Below are 27,390 nucleotides of genomic sequence, written 5' to 3'. Positions count from 1 at the left end.
GCAAATACTTTTAGATTTGTGGAGAGGGTTGTCATACCGAATGTTGCTGCCAACCATTGGAGTAGGGATGATTTCTGCAATGGATGATATGAATTTGATTCAGCAAGCACATAGGCATCACTTGGTTGTGAAGGAGATTGGTGAAGAGATTGATTTAGAAATTGGACCTGGAGAGGATGATCCTTCATTTAGTGAAGAAATTGTTTCTTACCTTTCTATTGATGCTCAAGATTTGTCTCATACTCAACAGGTGAAAAGGAAGAAAATGGCTGTTAAAAAGACGGAGAGAGGAATGGGTAGATGCTTATAAATGGGCTTATGTCGATGTTAAAAAAAGGACACCAAGGATTTTCTGCTGTCTGCAGGGAATTTGACAGGAAACATCGAAGAAATCCTTAGGCAATAAATGTAACCGTACGCAGATGAGTGCCCTCGAAGAACACAATAATAGTTTGCTTCATAAAGAGGCTCTTCGTCTTCAATTGGCCTCCAAAGACAAAAATATGGCCCGACAAGACAAGCCTGTTTATGTAAAAGGTTTGACATCTCAGCACACTACATTAATTGGCATTTGCAAATAATGTTTATTATTTTGGTCATTTTAGATCATTCTATTTTTTTGGTATTGATTTTTAGATAATTCTATGGCATACAACCGTTTCAATGACCCCTTTGCAAATTTAGTTTTCTTGCATACTTTCTGTAAGGAGTTTGTGTCAGCGACAGAGTCTAGAGCTATGAAGCACGGATACGGACACGGACACGGACACCGGACACCCACGGACACCGACACGCTGACACTACAAATCATTTGAGAGAAATTCAACAAATTAGAGAGTGTGTTGAAAAGAGTGTGCTGGAGTGTGTTGCTAGCACTCCTCGATATGATATATCTAATGCAAATTGTAATATTCACATTTAAGAAATATAGTTACAGATTCAGTTTTCTCTCCTCTCTCAATCTCTGTCTTTGTTATGGAGTTTCTTAATCTTGACTTCTTTGAAGTTCCACAAGGTTTCTACTTTTGTACTGAACATTAAATTTTCGTCTAGTTTAGTGCCATTTTAAAATTTCAGTGTGCATCTTAAAATGTCAGGCTTCAGAATATCACTACCTCTGGCTAATTCAAACCTTATTTATCTTGATAGAATTTTAGTTTTGCAATTTCCAGAATAACTTGCTCGATACTTTTCAGCGCATTGTTTAATTTCTTGATAAAAAATGGTTGTATTCTTTAGGGTATTGCCCAACAAATTCTATAATTGAAGCTGCAATGTCACAAACAGTGCGATCAATTCTTGAAGCTACACTAAAAAGGGAATCTCATGCGGCCGAGTTCATTCAGGCAATCCAGGAGGTAGTTCAAGCTCTTGAGAGAGTTATCGGGAGAAATTCTCAGTGAGTCTTGTTCAAATGGTTATTATTGTATAATTTTCATTTATTATTACAGACACATATGATGTTTTAGAATTCTATTTGTAATATCATGTTTCTCTTGATAAGCAAATTGGATGTAAAAAACTTAGAGTAAATTTTTTAGCCTAATTGCAAAATTCATTTTTAATTGATTCCAGTCGAATCAAGGTTTGGTGGCAAAACAATTTTGATTCAAAGTAACAAGAATATATTGAGGGCATGAGGAAGTGTATTAGGAAAAACCCAAGGCGTACACTGAATAGATATGAGGCATGAAAAGAGTATATAAAGAGTGACATCCCTTACCTTACAAGCTAGTTTCGTAACGATGAGTTAAGTCCAATATAAAAACCGATATAATTCTTTTTCTTCCAAAATCATGTTTAATAAGAAAGAAAAAAAAAACCGCGTTTGACACTTGATATCGTGTATCCAAACATGCGAGATAAATTGCTTGTGATGGGCTCAAAAATGAGTTCGACCGTTATCTTTACCGCACGTGGGTGGAGGTTGGTGGCCCCAAAAGAGGAGTAATATTACTATTCACCACACGTGTATATTCTAGATTTTAGTGAGTGGTGGATATGCGGCCAAATACATGGTACGTAGTGAACCCGAATCTAGATTAAAATACTTTTAAGTATTGTATTAGTGATATATAGGAATAAAAACTAACCAATGAATGATGTACCTAGTTTGATAGTTGTCCAAAAACGTGACAAACTTTTTAATTCGAGATTAATACAAGAATACCATTGCAGATTAGTTCCGATCTACCGTCTTTCGTCTTGGTGTATTTGCCTTTTTGTGTGAAATTTTTATATGTAGTTTGAAAGGCCTGCTGTTTTTTTTCTTCGTAGCAGATAATTGACGTTGGTGTGAAGGAGTTCAGATTTACATGGTCGAAGAACGTGATCTATGGACGATTTAACTAAGAATCACGGCAAAATGCGGTCAGAGGAAGCCAAACCCAAGTTCAAGTCACTCAAGTATTGTCACACACTCCTTACTTATTGTCATACACTTGATTTTTATTTTTTTTGCACTATTCCCTTTGAAAACCGTGTCTTCAACTTGTGAATTTCTCATTTTCTCTCACATTTTTCTTGTTAATTTATGCATTTGGTATGTGTTAATGAGAACACAATAAATTTTTACGCATGATATATTTGCTGATAATTATCTGAATATTATTTTTTTAGATGGTAACTATTGGAAGTTAATCAAAGTATTGCACTTGTATTTATAAATTTTGAGGGTTTCAGCATTCAAAACAATTAATATATGCACGACCATGTATAAATGTCAAGCAAGTTTTAAATTCTTGACGGCGATGTTTGAAACACTTCTCTTTTCTATGATCACAAAGGATTTCTATTGCCTCACATATTTGATTTTTTTTCTTTCTTTCTGAATGGCACGGGTTCAAGTCCTGGAAACAGCCTCTTGTGTAAAAAAGAGGGTAAGGCTGTGTACAATACACCAAATGGTGGGACCCCTTCCCGGACCCTGCGTATGCAGGAGCTTTGTGCACCGGGCTGCCCTTTTTAATGGCAAATGTTAGTATGTTAATTGTAATGTTAGTATTTTCTCCCTTGCCAGGGGTCGTACCCTGGACCTTTAACTCTGTAATTCTTTTAATCTCTTGCCACTTGATTATTTGATAACAGCACCATGTGTCAGATTACTTGTAATTAGGTTTGTTGATTTATGTTGATTGAGAAGAATTATGAATTTCTGTTAACAGACCCCATCAAATACGTGTATACTAGGTGCAATAGGGGTGATCATTGGGGAATATAGCCTGCTCAGTTTCTGTTATTAACAACCCAGCAGTTGGTAGCTGTGTTAGCACTTAGTTAGTTGGAGTTGCTTACTGAATTGGTTAGTGGTTGGTGCTCAAACAGAATTAGAGACAAAGGAGGGAAATGACAGAATATAAGTAATAGGAATAGCAATGCTGTGTAAACTGATTTTGGGAGGGCCTGGATTCTCGAATCCTTGGAGTTTAGAGGAGATTTGTCCTTGATATTTTCATTGTAACATTTCCTATTGGTTCTACAACCTTCTTGATTCGAAGTTCAGACCGAAGGATAGGAATAACCATCAATATTCCATTGTCGGTACCCATTTATCTTCTCTACTGTACTGTTCTATCAATTTTCTACAATACCAATACCAATAACACACAACTAACACTTCAATTCTTGAAAAGCAAATGAACTATTGATGAAGTCGTAATCAGCCATTTGGCCTGTAAAAAAAATTTGGTTCAGAAATGTTCAATTTATAGTGTTAAAAGTCTAAATAGGCTACTTAATTTTTAAAGAACTCCATGATTTTTTTCTTTCTTTCTGATATTACTTTCCATACTGATGATAGTACATGATGTATGGATATCTCCCATTTTTTGTCTAATTAATTATTTATTATGTTCTTACGATAGAGCAATTGACTTGGAGCCTGGGAAACCGTCCATGAAGAGCCAGATAAAGGCATTGGCAGCTGATGAAGGTAAATTTTCTTTTGCTTCTTGTATTTATGTATTAATTTTTCCTGAGTTTTTAAATTTGAATTTCAAGTTGTTGATTTATAGTGTCATTGGGCCAAGAAACTTAAAAAAAAAAAAAAAAAAACTTGACTATGTTTATCCTTGTACTTCCCTTGTCTAGCTACAACATGGAAGAATTACCATAAAATGGAAGTGGCTGGACTTAAGGAAAGGCAAGTGGAAACTCTTCAAGGTATTAAAATTTACATCATTTGAACACAGTTTAAAGCAATAGTAAGATGACATTACATAGAAATATTGAAACCCTTCGTATAAATCTTTGTTAGCTCATCTGGTCATGTAGTTTATATGCAATGTCTGGAATTTTTTCATAGTTGGAGGCTCCCATAGATTTGGATTGATGTCAATAAGTGCTACTGCCAAGGGCAAACGTTCTTCACGGAGAGCTGCAAATATGTCTAAAAGCCTTTATGATGTTGTGCCATCACGAATGGCAGACAAGCAAGACACCAATACTGTTTTTGAGAAAGAAATCCCTACCAGGGCAAGCAAAGAAAATAATGGATCTAAACCAATAGATTTGCAGAGAATGTTAATTTCTCTCCTAAAGGATAACCCTAACGGAATGACTTTAGAGGTGCTGTATAAAATCAAATATGTAGTTATTCTTACTTCTTAGGCTTGTTTTTACTATCTCTAACTCTACATTTAGTCACATTTTATCTAACCGATTTCCTTTTTTGATTATAGGCCTTGGAGAAAGTAGTCAGTAACGTGCGTCCAAGTTTCATACAGGATCTCGAGCCCACTATAAAAAGAGTAAGTGGTGGGAATCTTTTGCAGATATTAATCTGTGATGATGCATATGTGATCTAATTTTTCATTTGATCTTGAACATCAGATTGCAAAATATATCCCTGGAAGGTATATTTTGAAGCCAGAAGTGGATTCGGAAAGCTTCAAGAAACCTACTGAAAGTGGAAGGTACCTGTTATTTTCACCTAACGTTATCAGTGGATAATAATACTGCAAGTGTACTTTCTTATTTTGATTTAGTATCATGTATGTGCTTACTAAGCTATTCTAGAACCTTCTTTAGTTTGTTACAGTGCTTATAGATTTCTGTTAAGTGGATGGTTAGACAGTACAAATTCAACTAGTTGTATAAATAGTCTAATAGATGCCGGGCTTTGTATCTTTTGCATCAGTTTCTTAAAAATCAAATCTTGTACTACATCAGCTCCACAGGGAGGAGGTTTCAAAGAGGAAGTTCCAAATGACGATTTGGAGGAAACAATGCAAGTAAAATCCAAAGTGAAAGAGGAAACATTGGAAAAAATTGATATGAAACATGCTTCACATGTTTATCAACAGCTCAAGAAGCGCAAAAGTTATATAGGGAGTTTGTTTGATGAAAGGGAAAGTGAAGTCATAGATAGCTCTAGGAACGAACAGTCTGATAGGCTATCTAAAGGTAAACATAAGATGGGTTCAGAATGGACGAACATTGATGACAAATCTGAAGGTGCAAAGAGGTTGAAAGCAGGACACTTGACTCGTGAATCATATTCTCCGCATACAGATGTGCAAATGTTTGGGAACTCTAGAAATTTTTCACCATTTGAATTTACTGAAGACACTGGTAGAGCTGACAGACAAAGAAACTGCAATCTTGGTTTCCAGAAAGGATACAGTCGAGCATTGCCTGGAAAATCTAGTTCAGATTTACAAAAAACAGGTCAAAGGTCTTTTGACCAAAGACCTCTAGGAAACCCTTCCTATCCAATTGAAAAATCAGATAAACTTGGTGAAAGCATAAGGCACAACAGGAAACACACAGGAAAGGACTTCCGTGCACATGTAGTTTCTTTTGTGCCGGAAAATAAATCTCATAAAGATGCTCAAAATGAAGATATTTATGTCACCGAGAAAAAAGTCCCCAGGAATTCGAGGGATGGTAGTAATGGAAGTAAGCAGTCACTATTATCAGTGGATTCCAATTACCAAAAACACGGTGAAATGGTTGGTAAGTTAAAGGAAGGCCGACAAGGTACGCAGTCACATTTGGGAAAATCGTCCAAGGATAACAACAGAATTGGTCTTAATAAATCATCTGCTGTTAATGGGCGAGGTATCTCGCTTACGGGAGAGCTTTCAGACTTGGATTATGGAGAACTTCGTGAGTCCACTCCTGAAGAAACCATTGTTGCAAAGCAATTTGAACGAAAAGGTTCGTTTAAACATATAGGAATCGAAGCAAACACTTCAGAGGTCATGAATTCAAATATCACTGAAGTAAAACCTTTATTGAAGCCAACTTTGGATTATGGAAGGCCAACCTTGGTACTAAGTTCAGGTTTTCCTAGCAATTTGGACAACACAAATGAAAAGAATGTTGATAATCATTTTGAAGATTCAACAAAGTCTCGTTGTAGAGTTACACAAACTCATTCACATCATTTGAAAGCAGACAGCACGAACGTTGGATCTCAATTTTTTTTACCAGAAATGAGTACCAAATTTAGAAATAGTGAATCTGGGGTGAGCCGTGGTATTGATTTGGATGGTTGCAGGGACACCAATAGAAGAGTGCCTGCAAATAGATCTAAGCAAGATACAAAACATGGAATGGTTCCCTACCCTGTGAAAGAAAGTAAGATACAAACACCTAATTCATGTGAAGAGGTGCCTGATGGAAGAAAGGATGCGGTATTTGCAGATAGAAATAATGGTGACCAAAAGAAGAAAGAGTTATCCACGGATGAAAATAGTTGCTCTTATTCAAAGTTTGAAAAGGAGGAACCTGAATTAAAGGGACCTATAACGACTTTTTCCGAGTAAGCAGTTGTTCTTTATTTTCTTTTGTAATTATTTTTGTAGTAGTTAGTGTGGTGGTAAGGTTCTTTTGACTTAAATGCTTTTTATTTGTTTGTTCTGATATATGTTTTCTATATGAAATACTAGATATACAGAATATGTGCAGGAGTACCAGGATAAATATGAGAGTTACATCTCCTTACACAAGATTTTGAAGGAATACAGGTAAAATAATCTAATGAGTAAAAGTTTCTTTGCTTTTTGGTTCAAGTGTGTATTTGGATTACTTTTCTGATATTTTGTCTAACATCTCACTCATTTGCAGGGTTGAGTTTCAGAAACTAGGTGATGATTTAGAATCTGCTAAAAGCAAGGGGGATATGGATAGATATAACGACATTGCAACACAAATTAGGGAATCCTATAGGCAATGTGGATCGGTATGTTTTATCTGTCTTCACCCGTGCATGTAGACTCAATACTGCATCATGTAGTATTCACATTTGTGACTGTGTAGAACTCAAATATAGAAAAATCACATCTGTGTAACGTTCGCATTATATTCAGTATCTATTTTCTGAACATGTGGCCATGGTGTGAATTGCAGAGACAGAACAGACTGAAGAAAATATTTATTGTGCTTCATGAAGAAATGGTGGTAATTATTTAAATATTTTGTAACCTTAATCTGATATATTTTTTTATTCAATTATGAACTTCTTTACTTCATAGCAGTTAGAGTTTTTATGTGCTCATCATGCTGCCTCTTCACACTTCATGCAGAATACCAAGCAAAGGATCAGAGACTTTGTTCAGTCTAATAAAGATTGAAAATGCAAGAGTATCATTTACATTTATTAGATGTATTTGGTGGAGCCGTATATTTTTACACAAAGAAAATGGAATTACTTATGCATAAGTATGAATTTTTTTTGGCTTAGCCAGACCCTTTTTTCAAATTCCAGATAAATGTTGTATTGTTTTTCTAGTCAAACAAGTTTAGATTGCTTCATTCTCAACATTCCTGGAGAATATTGAGACTTGACATTTCATTTCAAGCTTTGTTGAACTTATGCTGCTTCTTTTCTTTTCTTTTTTTGACAAATTGAACTTATGCTTCTTGGTCATTATAAGAAAATTGTTGCCAAATAAAGCCAGGAATTATTTATAAGTATTAAGTAATGAAAATAGTTGCAATCTTTAGACGAGTAAATCCCTATTTCATTACATAGTGAGCACTTTTAACTTGGCCAATGGTGTAGATAACCGATGAGAATTGCTTCAAGGGTCCTTCAGTTTGCTCAAAAACCTCTCAGGATCGTAACTATGATCACACAAATCTATTGAGAGTTACGATCCAATGAGTATTTTTTGAATCAGGGTGTAACTTCTGATGGACATATTTAAGAGGTTTGAGCAATTCAAGGGGCACATAGAACAATTCTCAAAACTTATAATGACCGGATTCTCATTTTTGTTCGGCTTGTATAAGGGATAAACATCTTTTAAAATATTTAACAACAAATACAAATTTTGCTAAAGAAAATATTAGGAGCTTGCTTGAAATAGTTTTCAAGTTTTTAAAAACTAAAAAAGAGTTTTTGGGAAGAACAAGCTCTAGATGTGTGCATATATTTTTCCTCTTTTTTTTTTTTTTTTTTTTTTTTTTACAATTACGTTATGTGTATATGATTTTTCTGTCATAAAATCAGTGTTATACAATACTTTCCCAAAAAATTAGTCTAAGGTTGAAAAATTGGTTTATGTGTCTAAATGGAAAGAGTGCGTTTGAAGCCAAGAAACAAATATGTGAGTGAATATACAGAACATTTTTGGTCAAGTAGGTGAATACATAGAACTTTTGAAATTCAAAATACAACAGACTATGATAATAAAATTTAAGTTTAAGGGCGATGATTAAGGAATTCAAAAGTAGCATATTTGTATTGGTTAACATTTTATCAACATTTTGACTTTTAAAAAATTAAATTTATCACTTTTCATCATTTTTCAATGCTATATTTCAATTTTTATCCCCTTATCAAATGCTCTAAGGGCAATGGTTAGCATTCTCCCAAGTTTAATTATTTGCAGCTCCTTTGACTATTTTTTTTAATAGATCTCTAAATAAAGTGTAATCAAATCTCGCTATTTTATATTTTTTAATCCGGTTATTATTTTGTTATTTTGGTCTTTTGGTCGAAATCAAGTTCTTTTGTTTAAATTAAATTATTAAACATCATCCATTGTTTGAAGGAAAGGAACCCTGAGTGGTTCTCATTCTCCCGCACTCCTCTCGAATTAGGTTTTGCAAAAATGAATTTAGCTTATAAAAAAATATAAGGTCTAAGTTTGATTTGCAGTCTGTCGTAGATTTATTCTTTTAGCTTTAAGTTTGATCTTCTAAAAGTTTGATATATTTAAGTAAGTCATCATATCTATGTTAAAAGAATAAATCTATTTTAACATAGATATGATTTATTTTCTATTTTTTCTTAAAAAAAATCATATCTATGTAAAATAAATAAATAAAAACTAATATATTATATTTATTTTTGACATTTAACATGACATTCTAGATAATTTGATTATAATTGGTTTCATATTTCAATTATATAATAATACATTTTTAGCATATTTAATAATATATTTAAATATTCCAAAAATGTAGACTAAAAAACTTAAATTGTTGAAAAACTTACCAAATTTATCATTGAATTCAAAATACAAAACTTAATATAATAATAGTAATAAAAAAATGTGTTATTCATATTCCCTTAAGCGTGCAAGCCTAAAAGGTTTTTTTTTAATGATTGGAAGGAGACTTCATATGAACTTTTTAGGAGAAGTTTTCTTCTATACACCATTATTTAGGAGACTTCATATGAATAATACGAGACCATTATTTAGAAGAAGTCTTTATGTCAATTGATCCGATATTGCCTAAAAGTCTAATTGATCTTCTTCTATACACCATTATTTAGGAGAAGTCTTTATGTCAATATATTAGTCAAACATGATCATGATTCTCAATTCCGTCCGGTATTGTTTAATTTTGAACGTAATTTTTTTTATATTCTACTTTCGTTGAATTGTAGGAATATTTCCTTCACCTGTTTAATTAGTTAATAGAAGTATGCTTTTTTTAAAAGAAAAATGTGTGAGTATTGTTTTTTTAGTAAAATAAAATGTGCGAGTATTGCTAAAATGTTAATTAAAATTGACCATAATAATAAATCAATAGAAAGATTTCCTCAAAATAATAAATCAATAAAAAGATAACATGGAAAATTTTGTCCCAAAAAAAAAAAAACTATTCAGCAACAAAAGAAAAACAGTGTTTGTTCGTGTTGATGATGTTTTTGTCCAAAAGAAACATCGCATCAATGATGATGATATGTTCATCTTTCCACTCTTCCACTTTGATTTCAGAAACACCGAAACATCATTGAAATCTTAAACCTACCTTGTCCTTGTCCCCTTTGTTTTTGTTCCACGCTCAAATCTCAACCTTCAATTCACATCAAATTTTCCTTCTTTCATCTCTCTCCTTTATTATATATTTATTTTATTTATATTATATCTAGAGAGAGAGAGAGAGAGATATGCTCAAAACTTCCATTTTTCAAGTTTATCACTTTCTTTGAATTCTCAAGGTATTTGAGCTCTGTGATGAAATTAAGCTTCTGGGCGTTGTTCAAATTTGATTATAATTTGTGGGTCATTTGCAAAAACAAGACTTTTTTTTTACTTCATTACTTATTTTGAGTTTATGTACCCTGGCTTTGTGTTTTGATGAAAATTATGAGTTTTTGTTGTGCTTTTGGCTGTAAATGATTGTTAATTCAAACGGGTACTCACTGAATATTGGGTTGATGGAAATTGTGATGGATTTTTCTTAAATTTGCAATGTTTTTTGAGGTCTGGAAAATTATTTTTGTGTTTGGTACTTTGGTTTATTGTGGTTTTGAATGGATGAAAATGGGCCTTGACAATGCTACTGGTTTGATTAGAGAGAGAATTAGGGTAGTGTCTATAGTTGAAAAGATGGTGAGAACTAGAGGATTGCTAGATCACTAGAGGCAGAGGTAGGCCTAGAAAAACTATAAGAGAAACTATTAAGAAAGATTTATGATAGAACATTACGGCGTAATTTGACCCATGTAACTAACCCCACTTGGTGGGATAAGGCTTTGGTGGTTGTTGTTGATAGGTTGGTTTGGTTTCTTGTGTGGCTAGAAATTAGTCCAACTAAATTAGACCAAGCAATGCTATGAAGGTGAATTGTCTGAATGTTTGTCACCTATGTAGCAGTGTAGCACTGATACTTCGATGTGTTAGTGTTAGTAGTGTCGTATCAAGTGTTTGTGTCCGTGTTTCACGATTTGATACTTCGGAACAACTTTTTTCCCTTTTGCCATTATCTTGTGAATGAGTGTCGTTTTTTTTTAAAAATATGAGCTGTAAAAGAGGTAAATTGATTATTTGTTGGATTGATATTGACAGACAGCAAATGATTTTAGATTTGTGGGGAGGGTTGTCATGCTGAATGTTGCTGCCAACCATTGGAGTAGGGATGAATTCTGCATTGGATGATATGAATTTGATTCAGCAAGCACAAAGGCATCACTTGGTTGTGAGGGAGATTGGTGAAGAGATTGATTTAGAAATTGGACCTGGTGAAGATGATCCTTCATTTGGTAACACAACACTAATCGGTGCGCCGTTGCGGGAATCTTCTGCAGAAGAGCATGGTGAGAGCAAGCAGATGGTGACGGTTTCTCAGCTTTCTAATGATGCTCAAGATATGTCTCAGAACCAACAGGTGAAAAGGAAGAAAAAGGTTGTTAAAAGATGGAGAGAGGAATGGGCAGATACCTACAAGTGGGCTTATGTCGATGTGAAAGACGGGACACCAAGGATTTTCTGCTCTGTCTGCAGGGAATTTGGCCGAAAACATCGAAGAAATCCTTATGGGAATGAAGGCAGTCGAAATATGCAGATGAGTGCCCTCGAAGAACATAATAATAGTTTGCTTCATAAAGAGGCTCTTCGTCTTCAATCAGCCTCCAAAGATAAAATTATGGCCGATAAGCCTGTTTATGTAAAAGGTTAGCCATCACAGCATAGATCTGCATAAAATGTTTTCAGTTTCATTAAAATAGTTAATGGCATATACTATGTTTTCTAATATTTGAGTTAGCTACCAATCAGAGTTATGGAATACATTAACCGTGATCTTTACCCCAAATCATTTTAATTATCTGTCCTACGTTCATGATAAATGTTTAGTTAGTTTGAGATGTCACAAAAGATACATTTTATCATTTATATATATATATATATATAGGATAATAGGAATATCCTTTGTATTGTATCAAGTCAAAACATAATTTTATTAGGTAAATCTGAATTATTTTGGTGGATTCTGATAATTATACGACATACGATCATTTTTACTTGTTCCTCCCTTTTTAATGACCACTTTGTGAAATATAGTTTCGTTGAATGCTTTGAGTAAGGAGTATGTGTGAGCATGTGTCAGCGGCAGACTCTGGACTCGGGCTAAGCCTTGGCTTTAGTGGGCTTTAGTTTGGGCCCCAGTTTGTGGCAGTTATTCAGTTTAGAGTTTGTTTGGCTCAACTAACTCTTGGACAACTACTTCTAATATATCTGATGCACACTCACACTGTAATATTCACAATTAAGAAATAGAGTTACAGATTCAGTTTTCTCTTCTCTCTCATCCTCTATCTTTGTTATGGAGTTTCTTAATCCTGATTTCTTTGATATTCCACAAGGTCTATGCTTCTGTCCTGAATAATATTAAATTTTCATATAGTTTAGTTCCATTTTAAAATCTCAGTGTGCATCTTAAAATGTCAAGCTTCGCATTATCATTACCTCTGGCAAATTTCAAGCCCATTTCTCATGTTCTTGATAGAGTTTCTGTTCTACAATTTAATTTCTTGATAATATTGCTTGCTTTATTTTGGGTATTGCCTGACAAATTGTATAATTGAAGCTGTAATGTCAAAAACAGCGGGATCAATTCTTGAAGCGACACTAAAAAGGGATCCGCATGAGGTTGAATTCATTCAGGCAGTCCAGGAGGTAGTTCAAGCTCTTGAGAGAGTCATCGGGAAAAATTCTCAGTGAGTTTTGTTCAAATGGTTATAATTGTATAAGTTTTATGTATTTATTTATTATTACAGATGACAAGGCTAATGTTTTACCATTGGATTCATATCGTTAATATTCTCATGTTTCAGTTATGTTAACATCATGGAACGATTGTTGGAACCTGAACGAATGATTATTTTTCGAGTTCCATGGGTGGATGATAGGGGTGAGACACATGTTAACCGGGGGTTTCGGGTACAATTTAACCAGTCAATGGGTCCATGTAGAGGTGGCATTCGTTTTCATCCGTCGATGAATTTAAGCATTACCAAATTCCTTGGCTTTGAGCAGGTATTACAAGTACTTTTGGTATTTGTTATTACTTTTACATCAATTGTATTTCACTTTCAGTTTTAGGGTTTTATTGTAGAAGTATTTTTTTTCCCAGAGGGGAAAATGATCAGATGTGAGGATAAATACACAAACATGTGTGCACGTAGAATTGATGTGTAGTACACAGACACAAGACACACTCACACGCCTATATACTTGCTCGATGGGAAAAATTTCAAAGTTCCTATCATGATAAAAATTTGAAACTCAACATTAACTGTCATTACTAAATATCCTGACGGTAACTAAAATTATGGTGACAGAAAACCTTTATTCACAAAAAATTCTACTTATACTAGTCTAGGTAGTCAATCCAGGATAGCGGCGTGGAGCGGCTGACCCCAAAAGTGGGATAGCGTAAAGCGGGTTGACCGCTATTTGATCAATTTTTTGGACAAATTACATGAATAATACTATAAAGTATAAACAAACATATATTTAGTATAAAATTAAACAAATAACTAAAAACTCATGAAACATTCATAAATCAAAACACAAGTCTTATTATTCAAGTTCTTCCAATGGTTAAAGAACAAAGGCAAAGAAAGAAAAAAGAAAACATAGAAAGACAAACTTAACAAAGGAAAAGATTCAGAACGTAGAAAGAAAAATAGAACAGATTCAGAACAAATAAAGAAAAAAGAAAACGTAGAAAACAGATGAGAGATGATAGGGCATAGAAAGAACGAGAGATGGAAAAAACAAAGCCATGAAGCTATATGAGAAAACAGAGGAAGATGAAAGGGTTAGTGTTAATCAGCGAAGGCGGCGGTTTGATGGGCGGGCGATGATGGCTGAAGAGTTTGGGAGAAGAGTTTTGTTATGAATTTTTTGAGGTTTTCGGGTTTTGTGTGAACATCTGGCTGAAGTGTGAGAAGAGGGAAAGGGTTAGGGTTAATCCGAAATCCCCAAATTGCCCTCGAAACAGTTTAAGATTTAGGGTCAATTTGGGGTTTTCGTCTTCAAAATAAAATAGCGAATCAAAGCCCGCTACGTCACTATAGCACCTGTGGTGGCCACTATTGCGAACTGCTCTGCTATAGCCATTCCCGGTGCGGCCCATGACCTCTATGCTCCGCTACGCCGCTATAGTGTGCTATGACTACCTTGATACTAGTATTGAAGTTTTAAGTTGGTTGAGTAATTGTATATAACTAAGTCTCTATTATTTGATATTTGACGAATATACTGAGGCTATTGTATCAACAAATGTTTACAATCTACATTTCAAGTTGCATTTCTGTGGTGGACCCCTTTATACAAAACTCCTTCTCTGCAGACCTTAAAGAATGCTTTGTCTCCTTACAAATTAGGAGGTGCAGCTGGTGGAAGTGATTTTGATCCAAAGGGCAAAAGTGATAATGAGGTGAGTCTCATCTTGTGTAGTTTTATAGATTATAATTACTAAATTAATTTGATATGATGGCAGATTATGCGATTTTGCCAGAGTTTCATGTGTGAGATGTATCATTACCTTGGTCCTGACAAGGTAACTGAAAGTACACTTTTCCTTTATTGTTTTACCTATTCACGTTGAAGGCCTGTTCGACATATTATTCTTTTATGGATGTATATTAGGACCTTCCGTCAGAGGAGATGGGCGTTGGCACTCGCGAGATGGGGTATCTTTTTGGACAGTATAGACGTCTAGTTGGTCATTTTCAGGTAATTCAAGCATTTTTAAATACTAACTAACTATTTGGTGGAATTTTTTTCTCCCTTTTTTTTTTCTGGGGTTTTCCTCCTGTACTTGGATGAATATTACTTGCTTGATTCACATTGCATAAAAATCTGTTAGAATATATGGAAAATATCTCATTATGTTAAGGCTGTGTCTTCGAGTAATTTATATTATCTTGGATTATTTCTTAGGTTTAGTTTCCATATTTCTTTATATTTTTAATGATTTCCCCTCATCAGTAGTTGACATTAATATGAGTTAGTGCTTATTCTTTTGTATAAAAAACCTAATCACGTTTCTAACTTCAACAAAAACATCAATAAATGTAAATCCTAATAGCCCAAGATTTACTCCCTCCGTCCAGTATGAGTGACATAGGTTATGTCACACAAATTTAGGAGAAACTATAAATGAAATAAATTAAACAAAAGATTACTAAATTAACCTTATTATGCGTTGGTGTATTCACCATTATTAATTACAAGGTGGTGAGTGATTCATATAGTATTAATTAGATTAGATGGTAAAACTAGAAAAAAGTAATTACTGTTATATTGAAAACCGAAAATATACTCGTTTTGGGACGAATTCTTTTTGCAAATATGATACTCTTAAATATGGGGATTGAGGGAGTATATACATTTTACATTTGCAAACTTGGTTTATAAAATATTGTGTTTTTGTTATTATTTTTAGCTTATAATTTTGATCTGGTTGTTCTAGATTTCTTTTTTTCCCAATGCTATCTTTTCCTTTGTGTACTTAGTTATTGTTGTGTTGTGTACAAATGAATATCCATAATATACACACTATGCATCATGTATAGTACACTGTAAAATATCTAATCTATTTAGGAACATGATATTTTGAGTTATTGACTATGCTGGCATTCATTGAAGAAAGAAAAACTTTTATTGTCAGGTAATTTTCATATGCTTACCTTACTTCTGCAGGGAACTTTCACAGGGCCAAGAATATTTTGGTCCGGCTCCAGTCTTCGACCCGAAGCTACTGGCTATGGACTGGTAATTTCAACTTTTAATTGCTCCTTGCCAAAATGAGACGTGAAACTGAGTGTGTGTCTGTGTGTGTAAATGTGCTCCATGACTTCCATTTTCTTTCTCTTTTTTCTTTGAACATTTTAAGGCAGGTCCTTTAAGTTTCCTCGTGCCTGCAGTTTTATATGCTAGTTTTTCGTTTCAGAATAAAGAGCGTATGACATGCATGTCCATTTCAACCAAGAATGTCAAGATTAAATTTAACAAGTTTGTGTGCATCTGCAGGTTTTCTTTGCCCAGCTCATGCTAGCTGACATGAATAAAGAACTCAAAGGATTAAGGTTTCTTTTTTAATTTTTAGACCATTATATAAAGAAGATTGTTGTTACTTGCTACTTTTCCGACCCTAGTTTGTCATCATTACTTATTCCTTTTCTGTATTCAATATAATTTTTCTTGACTTCAAAATTCCATCAAGATTAGAAAGTTGGAAGCTCCCATTTTTCATAATTTCCTTTTCTGAATGTTTTAGGTTCTTTCAAAACCAGTTATCTAGTGTGAAATTTGCTGTCTCCTAAATTTATTTCACACATTCTTGATCCTGGAATGCTCTTCTAATTTAAAATTTCCTGCAGATGTGTGGTGAGTGGTTCTGGAAAGATTGCACTGCATGTTTTAGAGAAGCTAATTGCATATGGTGCTCTTCCCATTTCGGTATCAGGTAATTTGTTTTTCTTTGATGAATATGTTGAGGCTATTGCACTTCATTATTGCATGTCGGATTTCATCTCAATAACATTAATCATCATTAAGAATATTGGTAACTAAATCTAGGATTGTCAAGTGACATTTTCACCTCCTTTATGTACAATGATATTTTCACAGAATGTGCATTATTTTTAACTAAAGCATTAATCAGATTCTAGGGGATATTTGGTTGATGAAGATGGATTTGACTACATGAAAGTACAATTTTTGAGAGACATCAAAGCTCAGCATAGAAGTTTGCGGTAAGTATCACATCTGTCTTTCATTTAGGTTTCATCCTGGCAGTTATATATGATTTCATGGTCCTTGTTCATAAATTGGCATATGCAGAGACTATTCAAAGACCTATGCTCGGTCCAAATATTATGATGAAGCAAAACCATGGACAGAAAGGTGTGATCTTGCATTCGCTTGTGCAACACAGAATGAGATTGATCAATCTGATGCCATGAATTTGGTCAATTCAGGTTGTCGTATACTAATAGAAGGTAGTTTCTTTCTGAGATGTGATATGTACTTTTTTTTTTCTCTTGTGTGTGTGTGTGTACATATACACTAATGAAATCTGTTTCTCATAATTTGAATGTTAGGTTCAAACATGCCCTGTAACACTGATGCAGTTCAAGTTCTGAGGAAGGCTAATGTTCTTGTTGCTCCTGCAATGGCTGCTGGTGCTGGAGGGGTGAGATGTTTGCTTAATTTTTCTTGTGCAAATTGCACGCATATTCCTATGTTAACCAAAACAACATTAGTTGGCTGTGGTCGTTGAGTACAGTTTGAAGTTTATTATCCATAATTGAGAGTTTTTATTTGAATTCAGTTCTATATTTTATTATTATTATTGTCGTTGTTGTTGTGTTCCATTTGGCATAGATATGTAGTGAAACAGGAAGGGAGACCAAGTGGTTCCCTAATTCAGGCTCTTGTTTGAGGAATTTAACATTTTGTTGCTTTGCTTCATTTTTCCTCAAACATCAGACGTAACATTATTTATTTAACAATTCTTTCGCTTTTTCCGATATATTAAACCATTTTTAAATATAAATTTAGTCGGTGTTGATTAAATCGATGTGCACAAAAGCCTTGATACAACCTTATGTTTCTATCTTTGTGAAATTGTGACTGATGGTCAAGGAGGATTCCGACAATGGAAACTACCTCTGTCAAGTATGTTTGTGTATATCCGAACTTCTTCCTCCTGCAATGATGAGAGCCTTGCGCAAAAAAAATATTACTAATAACTAATTCATTTAAGGATGTAGTTATTGATGAAACTCGTCCTTTATTGACCTGTGTGTGTATTGTACTTGTTAAACTAATACCATTTTTGACCTGATGGTTTCACTTGATGATGGTTTAATTGATTAATTGTGTTAGCACTGAAAAACAGGCCATTGGTGTGTGTATGACTGAATAGGCTTATCTAACCCTTGTCATTTCAAAATATAAAAACTTCAAATTGAAACTATGATCATAAATTTATGTCAGACTGATTTGCATCATTTAGCTCATCTTGATCTCCTTGCATGTAGGTTGTGGCTGGAGAACTTGAACTAAATCATGAGTGCAGTTTGATGAACTGGTCACCGGAGGACTTTGAATCTAAATTACAGGTATTTATGATGAGCTGGTCACTGGAGTACAGTTTTATGAACTAATCATGAGTGCAGTTTGTTGAAATAAGTTGTTCTTATTAATCATACAAGTCTCCTTTTAAGAATTATAAATGGTCGATAAGTTGTGGTTATTGAGTGTCACATACTTTTCTGTATATCTTTTTTTCTATTCAAATTGAATGAAACTCGTTTTCTTCCATGTTAGTATTTTGAAGAAAAAAAAGGAAAGTGTTATGTCATGTTATATCAAGTTCTGTTGCTTTTTTATTTTGGCAGGAAGCAATGAAACAGACTTATCAAAGAGCTATAAAAGCTGCAACTGATTTTGGTTATCAAAAAGAAAGCCCTGAGTAAGTTCTTTTTTCAGTAACATAACAAAACCAATGAAAACTATTAACAATTTTTTATACTTTACTCTCCATAGTGGCCAGGTTTATTTATCTAGTGACATGGCATCACTGCAATTTGAAAAAATAAATTGTGTATATTAACCATCATTGTATAAAAGTAAAATGCGTTTTACCAAGTGCTTGAGTCTAAGTGGTTCATGTCATGTACCTAATATTCTTGGTAGCTTTTCTTAATACTAATCCACTATGTTGAGGTCTTAACATTTTGCTCACCTGCAATGGATATTTTCTTTAATCCAAACATGCTGCCCTGGTTAATATTTGTTTGAATGTTGTTATATGTCAGGGCTTTGGTACATGGAGCAGTTATCTCTGCCTTTCTAACTATTGCTCAAGCCATGACTGATCAAGGCTGTGTATAATAATTTGAATATTGCAAAACTTTGGATGCATCATGATATGCTGGTATGTATCACCAAGGGTCAATGACACAATGTCACTGCCAAGAAAGCACATTTCCTTGTAGAATTTGTAACATAAAAACTGATTATAAAAAGGTGGAATCAAAATTTAGAGGGCAAATTTTACTTGTAGAATATTGTCAGGAAAAAGGAGAAATCGTCCTTTGCGTTGTTTAACCCGACCAGACTTTGATGCTTGTTGTGAAATATTTGGATGTTGAGATTAGAAATAAAATACTTAACATTTGAATATTATTATTGTTAATCTGCTCGATGTATGCAATATGTTTCAAAAAAAAATCCAACGAGACCCGTGTGTATTGAATTTGAAACTCCTGTGCGACAATGACATAAGTTTAATTGTTTTGCATACAAGAACATATACATAAGTAACTTCAAGCGAAATTAAAATAACTATATTGCATTAGAAGGGGTGAAAATCACTACATTAAAACCAAATTATAGCAGCATGAAGTTTTTTGTCAAGTATCATGATGTCATAAACTTTGATCCCTGCATACCAGTGTCATAAACTCCAATGAAGAGAAAAGTATCAAATTGCTCAATGAAGTTTTTTAATGTCAAATTATAGCAGCAATATGAAGTTTTCTAGCAATATGAACGATAATGACTTGTATGTTATCCAAAATATCATCTTCATCATTGTATTAAAATGTAGAAATTGTATTTTGACAACTATTTTGTTGTCCAGCAATGTATTTATATACGGTATAGATACAATTTTGCTTTTTTATTCGTTTTCTCTCTCTTCAAATCAAATCCATACTTATAAGTGATTATTTTTAAACGGTGTCAAATACGATGTCAATTTTAGTTGTTAAAATAACATTCCTTTTTTAAATGTTCTGTTTAGTGTGCTTGTTGCAACTTTGACACATAAAAGAGGCAGGGAAGGCAAAGGTTGAAGTTTGTAGAATTTTTCGGAAAACATGTTTACGGAAAATATAAATCATGTTACCAGCCTTCAAACCTCTATTTTTAGAACATATTATAAAAAAGTAATTTTTCATGATTATAAAATAAAAAACAAAAATCAGCAACTCAATTCGGCAGGGTCTTTCTTCGTTTAGTTTTTTTCTAAAAAAATAAATAAATAACCATCATTTTAATATGTTCCAAGACTTCTCTATCTATCTCCAAGCAAACCTGAGAGAATCCAAATTCAGACAGCTAGATACACCTGAAATGAGATAAAAACATGGGAAAATTCTTGATTTATTGCATTATACTTTTGCATGGTTCATAATGAAACAAACTCATCTCATTCTCTCACTTCAAATTTAGTTGAATAGTTTGTCCACCCATTAGTCTTTGTGTTCATATAATTTATAGCCGATAACTACAAAACAAAAATGTTCCATAATACATTGTCACACGCCAAAAACATCTGCTAAATACTCTTTCCTTAATGATAACAAAAACAAATCCCCCTTATGATGGAAACTCCCTCAAAAGACAACAAGGAAAGCTGTAAATCACTACATAATAAAATTACATATGCAATTTAACTTGCTCGCATGGAAGAATGTGTGGATGAATCCGATTTTTCAGCTAGATAATGCTCAAGCATATCATCTTCATCATCTGCCAAGGAACAGATAAAACATGTATTTTATCATTACGCGTAAACTTTCTAGACAAAATAGAATATAAATTAAGGATAGAGAGCATAAGATACCTTCAAAATCCCCATCATCATCAAAGTCAATGTCTTCCTCATCCTCCTCATCCAAATCTTCAGTGACAACAGCTGCACCTTTCTGTGAACAAACACAAAACATATCTATTATTTATACAAAAAACAATAACAAAACCTTTTTTGCACTAGGTTAACTTCTATCATTGCAATTCTTGTAATATTTAAGAGAGAACTGTTGAAAGGTACTAGCAGTAGACATGTGCTAGACCTCTCATTTTAGACATTATAATAGGATGGGACGATATTATTAAAACTGACTTTGGTTGCCGTTGTTTTATAATTCAATAAATGGTAATTATAGTTTTTATTAATTGTGTTGTCAATTGTGTCTGTTTTTATCAAGAAGAAATAGTGAAAGGATAAGGCATACTGTTATCATGAAGTTAGAGTGGTTATTTGGGTGGGAGAGAACCAAACTCTCTAACCATGGCAGAAACCATGTCTATGTATTTCCAGTTCCTGTGAAATATTCAATTCTGAACCAGTGTTTATGCATGTCTTATATCTTCGATTGGGAGTAATTCTCCAGAGATTTCTCAATAAAAGTCACTTGTTACTCAGTATAATTAGTATTTGTAACGGTTTCTATCAACTGGAATCAGAGCACCGATTTTGGAGTTTTGGTGCATCATGCCGGAAATGGAGTTTTAGTGTTTGATGAAGAAAAAGATGCATAGTGGGTGCTAGCATTGAGGAACATTTTGGAAAAGAGGGAAACACCAGAGGAGGAGAAACCGACAGAGGTGTTGAAGTTACTCAGAGGCTGTGTTCACCGATAGTCGCACTGGTATAATTGACGTCATCAACAGGTTAGTTGGCGCACGTTACTGCTCGCATTTATTTGGCATTTTAAGCCAGAATATCGGGACGTGTTGCCTAAATCCTATGAAGAAGATCAACTAAAATTGAATCAGAGTCATTGAAGGCTCAAGGTTCATGCGATCAAGGAACACGGGTTCTTATGAGACAGTAGAAAAGATTGAAAGTGAAGGAAAAGGAAATGAAGGGTCCATTTAAAGAACTGAAAACGCACAAAGAAGAGGGATTGAAATGTTGAATATCATAAGTGAAATTTCGGAGATCGAAAGAAAAATGAACGATCTGAGTGATGAAGAGACCGTCAAAAATGTAGAAAAGATGAAGGAGTTCCTTCCTGTGGGGCACCATAGTGTCCATCCAACCACCATTTCGTTGCTGAGTCCATTCTCCACCATAGTTATAGGTTTTTGTCGCTGGAGCACCAACGACTGTTGTGAGGTTACGAGGTAATTTGGTGGAGACAAGACCTACTGCTGCCATGCTCTGTCACTCTACTTCTAATTATAGAACCCTGGTAGACACTAATGCAATCCTTCACCCTGAGGAGTGAGGACAAGGTGAAACTTTTTTTGGGGGAGTACTGTTAGACTTCTCATTAAGAGACATTATAATAGGAGGGGCCGAGAATATTAAAATTGACTTTGGTCAGTCAGTTGCAGTTGTGTTTTATGATTTTTATTAATTAATTATGGTGTCGGTTGTGTGTGTCTGTATTAAGAATAAATAGGGAAAGGGCCAGGCATAGTGGGTTATCTAGAAGGTATTGAGTTGTTATTGGGTGGGAGAGGCTAAGCTCTCAAAAACTAAGAGAGATACTGTGCCCTGTGCCTTATCTCATTTGAAACTTCACTGTAATTATCGGCGTGCATGCAACATTCTGGTTGTAAACCGATTTCAAAAATTACTATCAATAAAGCATTCCTAGTGTTACTATTTTCCTTTGTCTTTATTCTATTTCTGTAAAAATTGTGTCTGTAATTTGTATTACAGCTTCCTCTGTTTTGAGAATCATTCTCCAGAGGTTAAAGTAATAAACTTTGTGTTTACCCCTTAATTTTCTGAATCATAGATACCAGCTTCTATCCAACTAGTCTAACGTGTGGTTAATTAAGCTATTAAGTGTTTTAAGTGAGACAAATCCTAACAAATTCAAAAGCCAGGACGCATTAACCACTAGTATGGTCATCTTGTAATGAAGTGAACGGTTATTGTGCTAATTATGATAATTTTATAGCTCACAGGTGACATGTCATTCCTAATAATTATCTCAATTTTTAATGTCCCATTTTGGAGGCACCAAGAATTTTTTTTATCAACTATAAATTAATTCAACGTTCGATGTGTATTTTAGTCATAAGTGGAAAATTATATGCTTGAAATTTGTAACATTGAAAATTTCATTTTAAGGCATCAAGGTATAAATCATAAGGGCAGAAAAGTACCATCCTTCCACTTTCAAACCACTGTCTGCCACTGAGTTTTTTTTCCTTCGAAGTAGCAAGCACAGACTCTGGCATTAGCCTGCAATCATGACAAATTGGTTTGGCGTCAGAGGGAAAGTTGTTACAGCAGCTCTCAACCTTCAATGACTTCACTTGTTAAAAACAAAAGGATTTGGGTTGGAGATTGTAATAATCCATTTAAATATCACTGACTATTTTCTATTTTCAATGACTTCACTTGTTAAAAACAAAAGAAATTGGGTTGGAGATTGTAATAATCCCTTCAAATATCACTGACTATGTTCTATTACTTGCTATAAATGCTACTTACAAATTCACAAACTCACACCCATTTTCTTTTAAACTCTCCCTGAGATGCGTAAGCCCTTAGAATCCCTAGCCCTACTGATAATCAGGTGTCACAAATGCTTTGTATTTAAAAATTATGTGCTATACAACAAGAGCAACAATAAGGGGCTTACTTGGCTCGTTCAAGTGCTAGTTCAGCTTCAAACCTTTCCCTCCATGCCAAAAACGTTTCAACAGTAACTGCTTCTCCATGGGGTACCACTATCTAAGAATGTTGAAGGATAAAAAATTGTTAGCCAGCTTTTTCCAAGTAACATTTCAGGACGAATGTGAAAAATTGTAAAAAGAACATATATGACAGAAGAAAACATATCTTCATTTTAAATTTACTCCACATAAGAATAACAGAAGGCGTAACAGGATTATACTTTAAACATACTATAATCATGATGCTCATCTACCATGTGCAATAACTAGATAACTTTTGTAAGAATCACCCACACACCCCCACTCCAGAGGCTTAACACATTTGAAGTGCAATCCAACCCTGGAACACCCCTAACCACACCTTACATATATTATCTGCTAGTCAACTTTTGTTAAAGGATAATGGTTGTGATCAGCATTGTCTTTGAAAAGAAAGGCAGTCGGCATTGTCTTTGAAAACAAAGTTGGGTTAAACATGGATATGCGAATATTTGAGCAAAAAATATTACTTCTGTTAACCAAAGCATAAAATCTAGATTCAGCCTTGGTGAAAATATCATAGAGATAATGTAACATTCAGTATCAGTGATCTTTTACCATTACTCAGTACTCACTAACCAATGAACCTTGGATATGAAGTTTAATAAGGGCATACTACTATGACTTTCACTAGTCTAGGCACATTGGCCTAATAACTATCCCGCCATGTCAAGCAACCTTAATCCTTCTAACATCGATGAAGCTTCAGAAGATTTATAAAAAAAGAGGGGAAATCGAATATAGTTAAAAGCTCTATATTCTTTAGTCATAAATGTGCATATGTGCATATCCAAATTGAATATTATCTGATTCCAATAGTATTATCATGTCCACTTTGTCCATGCTTCACGACCACCTAACAAATGCTATATATTCTTTAGTCATAAATGTACATATATGCATAACCAAATCGAACATTATCTCATTTCAATAGTATTATCATGTCCACTTTGTCCATGCTTCACGACCACCTAACAAATGCTCAGAAATCTCAACAGAACAACTGTTTTATACTTGAAACTCAGAAAGCATTTAATTAACATAAAAAACTATCATTATATACTGTAGGCATTCTTACATCTTCTTTGGCCGCCTCTTCTGCTTCAGCATCACCATCTGAGTCTTCACAATACCGCTCAGTCAACCACTCTTTAGCTGAGCTAACAAGTGTGTAAATCATAGCCATGCCAAGATTTTCAGATGCCTGTGGAACACAAGTTTTGCATCAAAATTTCCATAACCTGACAAGTATGCACAACAAATCTTGAGTTCCATACCCATCGGTCATTGTGCAGCATGAAAATGCTTATGCATGTATGCGTAAAGGTGGAAACATTGTATTCAAAATGGCCATTAAGAATTCTTTCAATTTGAATGACAACCAGTGCAAGTATTGTACTCAAAATGGCCATTAAGAAGTCTTTCAATTTTGGTAACAACAAGTGCAAGTATAGAACAATGACCAACTCAGCTCAAGCAATAAACAGAAAAACTGCATATGGTTAAAGATCACCTCTTGTTGAAGTTTGTCTTTCAAAATCCTTAAATCTTCAGACGATATTCCTTGCAAACTGTTTTGTATAGTAAAATATAACAAAAGCGTCTCAAAATGAGTATACAATAATTGAAACAAAAACATATGTACGGCAGTTGACATTAATTGGACATACAAACAACAGTAATGGTATATAAATACTGACCTGCTCACGTTCAAAAGCGGAGGTTCGTCTGGATATTTTTCTGTGTGCGCGAAGATCAAAGCCAGTTGTTGAGCTGCAACAAAATTATTAACCATGTCTTTTGTAAATTATCATCAGAGGATTTTGGTAAATAAGGTCCAAAATTAAAGTTATATATTAGGAAGAAAACGACATGATATTCTAAAATCTAAAGTTTCACAAAAATTGAAAGACAAGATGGAAAAGAAAATAATATATTAAAGAGGAAGAAACCTGGATTAGTATTTGACTCGTCTCCATCTTCCTCCTGTACAATTGCATAACACAGGAGAATATAAGGGTCACTTTTTCCAAATTTATGTGATTGTGAGGAGGATGTCTCAGTTGCATAAGCACATTATATCATCCACAAACACTGAACTCCACTAAATTGTGTACAACAATTTACTTTAAGCTAGAAGAAGACGCTAGTATATATAACTCCAAATAACTTCATTGAAATTCATCCAGTACATACAACTGGAAAATATTCTTTTCTTATTTATTTTAAAATAATGAAAACAAAGGAAAATTTTGCTCAAGTAATCAAAACACATTTATAGCAACAATATAACTCAAACACAGATTGATTTCATGGTGCGAAAGCTGTGAAAGATCAACAGTTAAGACTTAAGACTATCCATGACATAAAGCCAGTTTGGATAAATACTAAGAGAATCGTGACTTTCACATTAGTTGCGATAGCTTATGCATCTCAATTTTTTCAAAAGCTGTCCCATTCAACTTCTCCATAAACATCTACAACTTTATAAGAACCTTTTTTGTAAGTGTATAACATGATTTATATAACTTGGAATCTCGCATTAGCTTAAAAGCTAATTCAAACTCTACCACAGACTTCAACAACAGCAACAACAACACAAGTTTTTCTTTGGTTGTGCAAGGTAAGCTAGGTCTTACACGTATAAAAAATTAGCATTGTATTCTTCCATAAATCAACTCCTCAGATTTGATTAAAAAATATATAAACATAAAAGCATGCAATTTTGTAATTTGTGAATACAAAAAAGTGCTACGGGTCTGTTTGGTAAACACAACAAGCTAATTTATAGTTGATAGCTTATATCTTATAAGCTCAATGACTAAAATAACTCGTTTGATAACCGTAGTTTTCTCATGAGCTTGTAGTTTATTCTTACTAACCTATAGCATTTTCGATAGACTAATTCAAGTAGCTTAAAGTTTATAGCTTATCATTTTTTCTCTCGATTTTACCCATGTTATCTTAATTGAAAAAAACTTAAATATTGATTAACCATATCGTTTCTATGTCATTTCATATTAATAAGCTAGTTCAAGCGCTTATTTTACCAAACACTACAAATCAAATCAACTGTAAGCTAGCTTATCACATATCCGCAAATTTATTTTACCAAATAGAGCCTACATAGACTTAAAAAATCATTTTTACAGAACTAAAAGCATGCCCACGAACTTATATACATATATACACAAAAAGAAGGAAATAACAATGAATTTACCTGAGCAGTGATTTTAATCTGGAAGCACCTATTGGAAGTGCTTAAACCACTTTCACCTGAATGTATTTCTAACATGAAAAATGAAGCAATTTTCTGAATAAGAAAACTAATTGAGAAATAAAAATATCTTTTTTTATTAAAATAAATAAATGGGCATCAATTAAAACCTTTGAATTCATCCATAAGTATAGCTTCCAATGCTTCGATCTCCATTTCTTGTTCTTGCGCGTAGTCTGTGAGTAATGATGAAAATCAAAAAGGGTTAGCAAAACGGTGTCGTTTTAATGGAATAGAATTAAATTGGAGAATTGGAGATTGAAATTTGGGAATACCTGTCATGGTGAGTTGGTTGGATTGGATTGAATTGGATTGTTGAAGTGAAAGTGTAAAGATTGAAGTGAAGGTGTAAAGGTCGAAGAAGAAGACCTAATCAATCACAGACTGAAACACAAACCCTTCCTCTTTCTCTCTATATTTCATTCATCCATGGCTTTTTGC

General features: G+C 33.8%; 3 protein-coding genes across 11 annotated transcripts; 2 read left to right on the top strand and 1 right to left on the bottom strand.

The window, feature by feature from the left end:
- Positions 1 to 1,259: 1,259 nt before the first annotated feature.
- On the top strand, positions 1,260 to 7,815 carry LOC25500395 (uncharacterized). Of its 6 annotated transcripts, none has more exons than XM_024771620.2 (12): positions 1,260 to 1,399; positions 2,278 to 2,406; positions 3,864 to 3,931; positions 4,090 to 4,161; positions 4,304 to 4,566; positions 4,680 to 4,748; positions 4,831 to 4,913; positions 5,138 to 6,766; positions 6,894 to 6,971; positions 7,072 to 7,186; positions 7,354 to 7,404; positions 7,530 to 7,815. In XM_024771620.2, exons 2-12 carry the CDS (start codon positions 2,336 to 2,338, stop codon positions 7,575 to 7,577), a joined length of 2,547 nt encoding a protein of 848 aa, XP_024627388.1. In that variant the 5' UTR covers positions 1,260 to 1,399; positions 2,278 to 2,335; the 3' UTR covers positions 7,578 to 7,815. The 6 variants fall into 6 exon arrangements, with proteins under 6 accessions (XP_024627388.1, XP_024627387.1, XP_024627389.1 ...); XM_024771619.2 differs by having other exon boundaries at positions 1,262 to 1,399; positions 2,281 to 2,406; XM_024771622.2 differs by lacking the exon at positions 1,260 to 1,399 and adding an exon at positions 3,190 to 3,536 and having other exon boundaries at positions 2,290 to 2,406.
- Positions 7,816 to 10,049: 2,234 nt separating this feature from the next.
- On the top strand, positions 10,050 to 19,401 carry LOC25500394 (NADP-specific glutamate dehydrogenase). Of its 4 annotated transcripts, none has more exons than XM_013588802.2 (16): positions 10,050 to 10,402; positions 11,253 to 11,857; positions 12,790 to 12,901; positions 13,019 to 13,220; positions 14,542 to 14,628; positions 14,692 to 14,751; positions 14,841 to 14,927; positions 15,897 to 15,968; positions 16,227 to 16,282; positions 16,577 to 16,662; positions 16,861 to 16,951; positions 17,040 to 17,197; positions 17,300 to 17,391; positions 18,242 to 18,322; positions 18,602 to 18,675; positions 19,022 to 19,401. In XM_013588802.2, exons 2-16 carry the CDS (start codon positions 11,296 to 11,298, stop codon positions 19,095 to 19,097), a joined length of 1,896 nt encoding a protein of 631 aa, XP_013444256.1. In that variant the 5' UTR covers positions 10,050 to 10,402; positions 11,253 to 11,295; the 3' UTR covers positions 19,098 to 19,401. The 4 variants fall into 4 exon arrangements, with proteins under 4 accessions (XP_013444256.1, XP_039684580.1, XP_013444255.1 ...); XM_039828646.1 differs by having other exon boundaries at positions 11,270 to 11,857; positions 12,772 to 12,901; positions 19,022 to 19,097; XM_013588801.3 differs by having other exon boundaries at positions 12,772 to 12,901; positions 19,022 to 19,097.
- Positions 19,402 to 20,343: 942 nt separating this feature from the next.
- LOC25500393 (RWD domain-containing protein 1) lies at positions 20,344 to 27,390 on the bottom strand. Its single transcript, XM_013588800.2, has 11 exons — positions 27,225 to 27,390; positions 27,060 to 27,125; positions 26,893 to 26,960; positions 25,625 to 25,658; positions 25,373 to 25,445; positions 25,186 to 25,243; positions 24,751 to 24,876; positions 23,600 to 23,691; positions 23,118 to 23,196; positions 20,836 to 20,917; positions 20,344 to 20,741 (listed from the first exon to the last, which is right to left on the bottom strand). The coding sequence occupies exons 1-11, from the start codon at positions 27,229 to 27,231 to the stop codon at positions 20,662 to 20,664; spliced, it is 765 nt and encodes a 254-aa protein (XP_013444254.1). The 5' UTR covers positions 27,232 to 27,390; the 3' UTR covers positions 20,344 to 20,661.

Source organism: Medicago truncatula, chromosome 8 (genome assembly GCF_003473485.1).
Source record: "Medicago truncatula cultivar Jemalong A17 chromosome 8, MtrunA17r5.0-ANR, whole genome shotgun sequence".
In the NCBI taxonomy this organism is placed as follows: domain Eukaryota; kingdom Viridiplantae; phylum Streptophyta; class Magnoliopsida; order Fabales; family Fabaceae; genus Medicago; species Medicago truncatula.
This window is presented reverse-complemented; position numbering and strand designations above follow the sequence as displayed.

Coding starts and splice junctions, on each gene's coding strand:
- LOC25500393 (XM_013588800.2), bottom strand. Junction 25,659..26,892: donor AGATTAAAATCACTGCTCAG/GTAAATTCATTG, acceptor GCAATTGTACAG/GAGGAAGATGGAGACGAGTC. Junction 20,742..20,835: donor TGATGATGGGGATTTTGAAG/GTATCTTATGCT, acceptor GTTCCTTGGCAG/ATGATGAAGATGATATGCTT.
- LOC25500395 (XM_024771620.2), top strand. CDS start 2,336: ATGGACGATTTAACTAAGAATCACGGCAAAATGCGGTCAGAGGAAGCC. Junction 2,407..3,863: donor CCCAAGTTCAAGTCACTCAA/GTATTGTCACAC, acceptor TTCTTACGATAG/AGCAATTGACTTGGAGCCTG. Junction 4,749..4,830: donor TCGAGCCCACTATAAAAAGA/GTAAGTGGTGGG, acceptor CTTGAACATCAG/ATTGCAAAATATATCCCTGG.
- LOC25500394 (XM_039828645.1), top strand. CDS start 11,296: ATGTTGCTGCCAACCATTGGAGTAGGGATGAATTCTGCATTGGATGAT. Junction 12,902..13,018: donor GTCATCGGGAAAAATTCTCA/GTGAGTTTTGTT, acceptor CTCATGTTTCAG/TTATGTTAACATCATGGAAC. Junction 18,676..19,021: donor TATCAAAAAGAAAGCCCTGA/GTAAGTTCTTTT, acceptor GTTATATGTCAG/GGCTTTGGTACATGGAGCAG.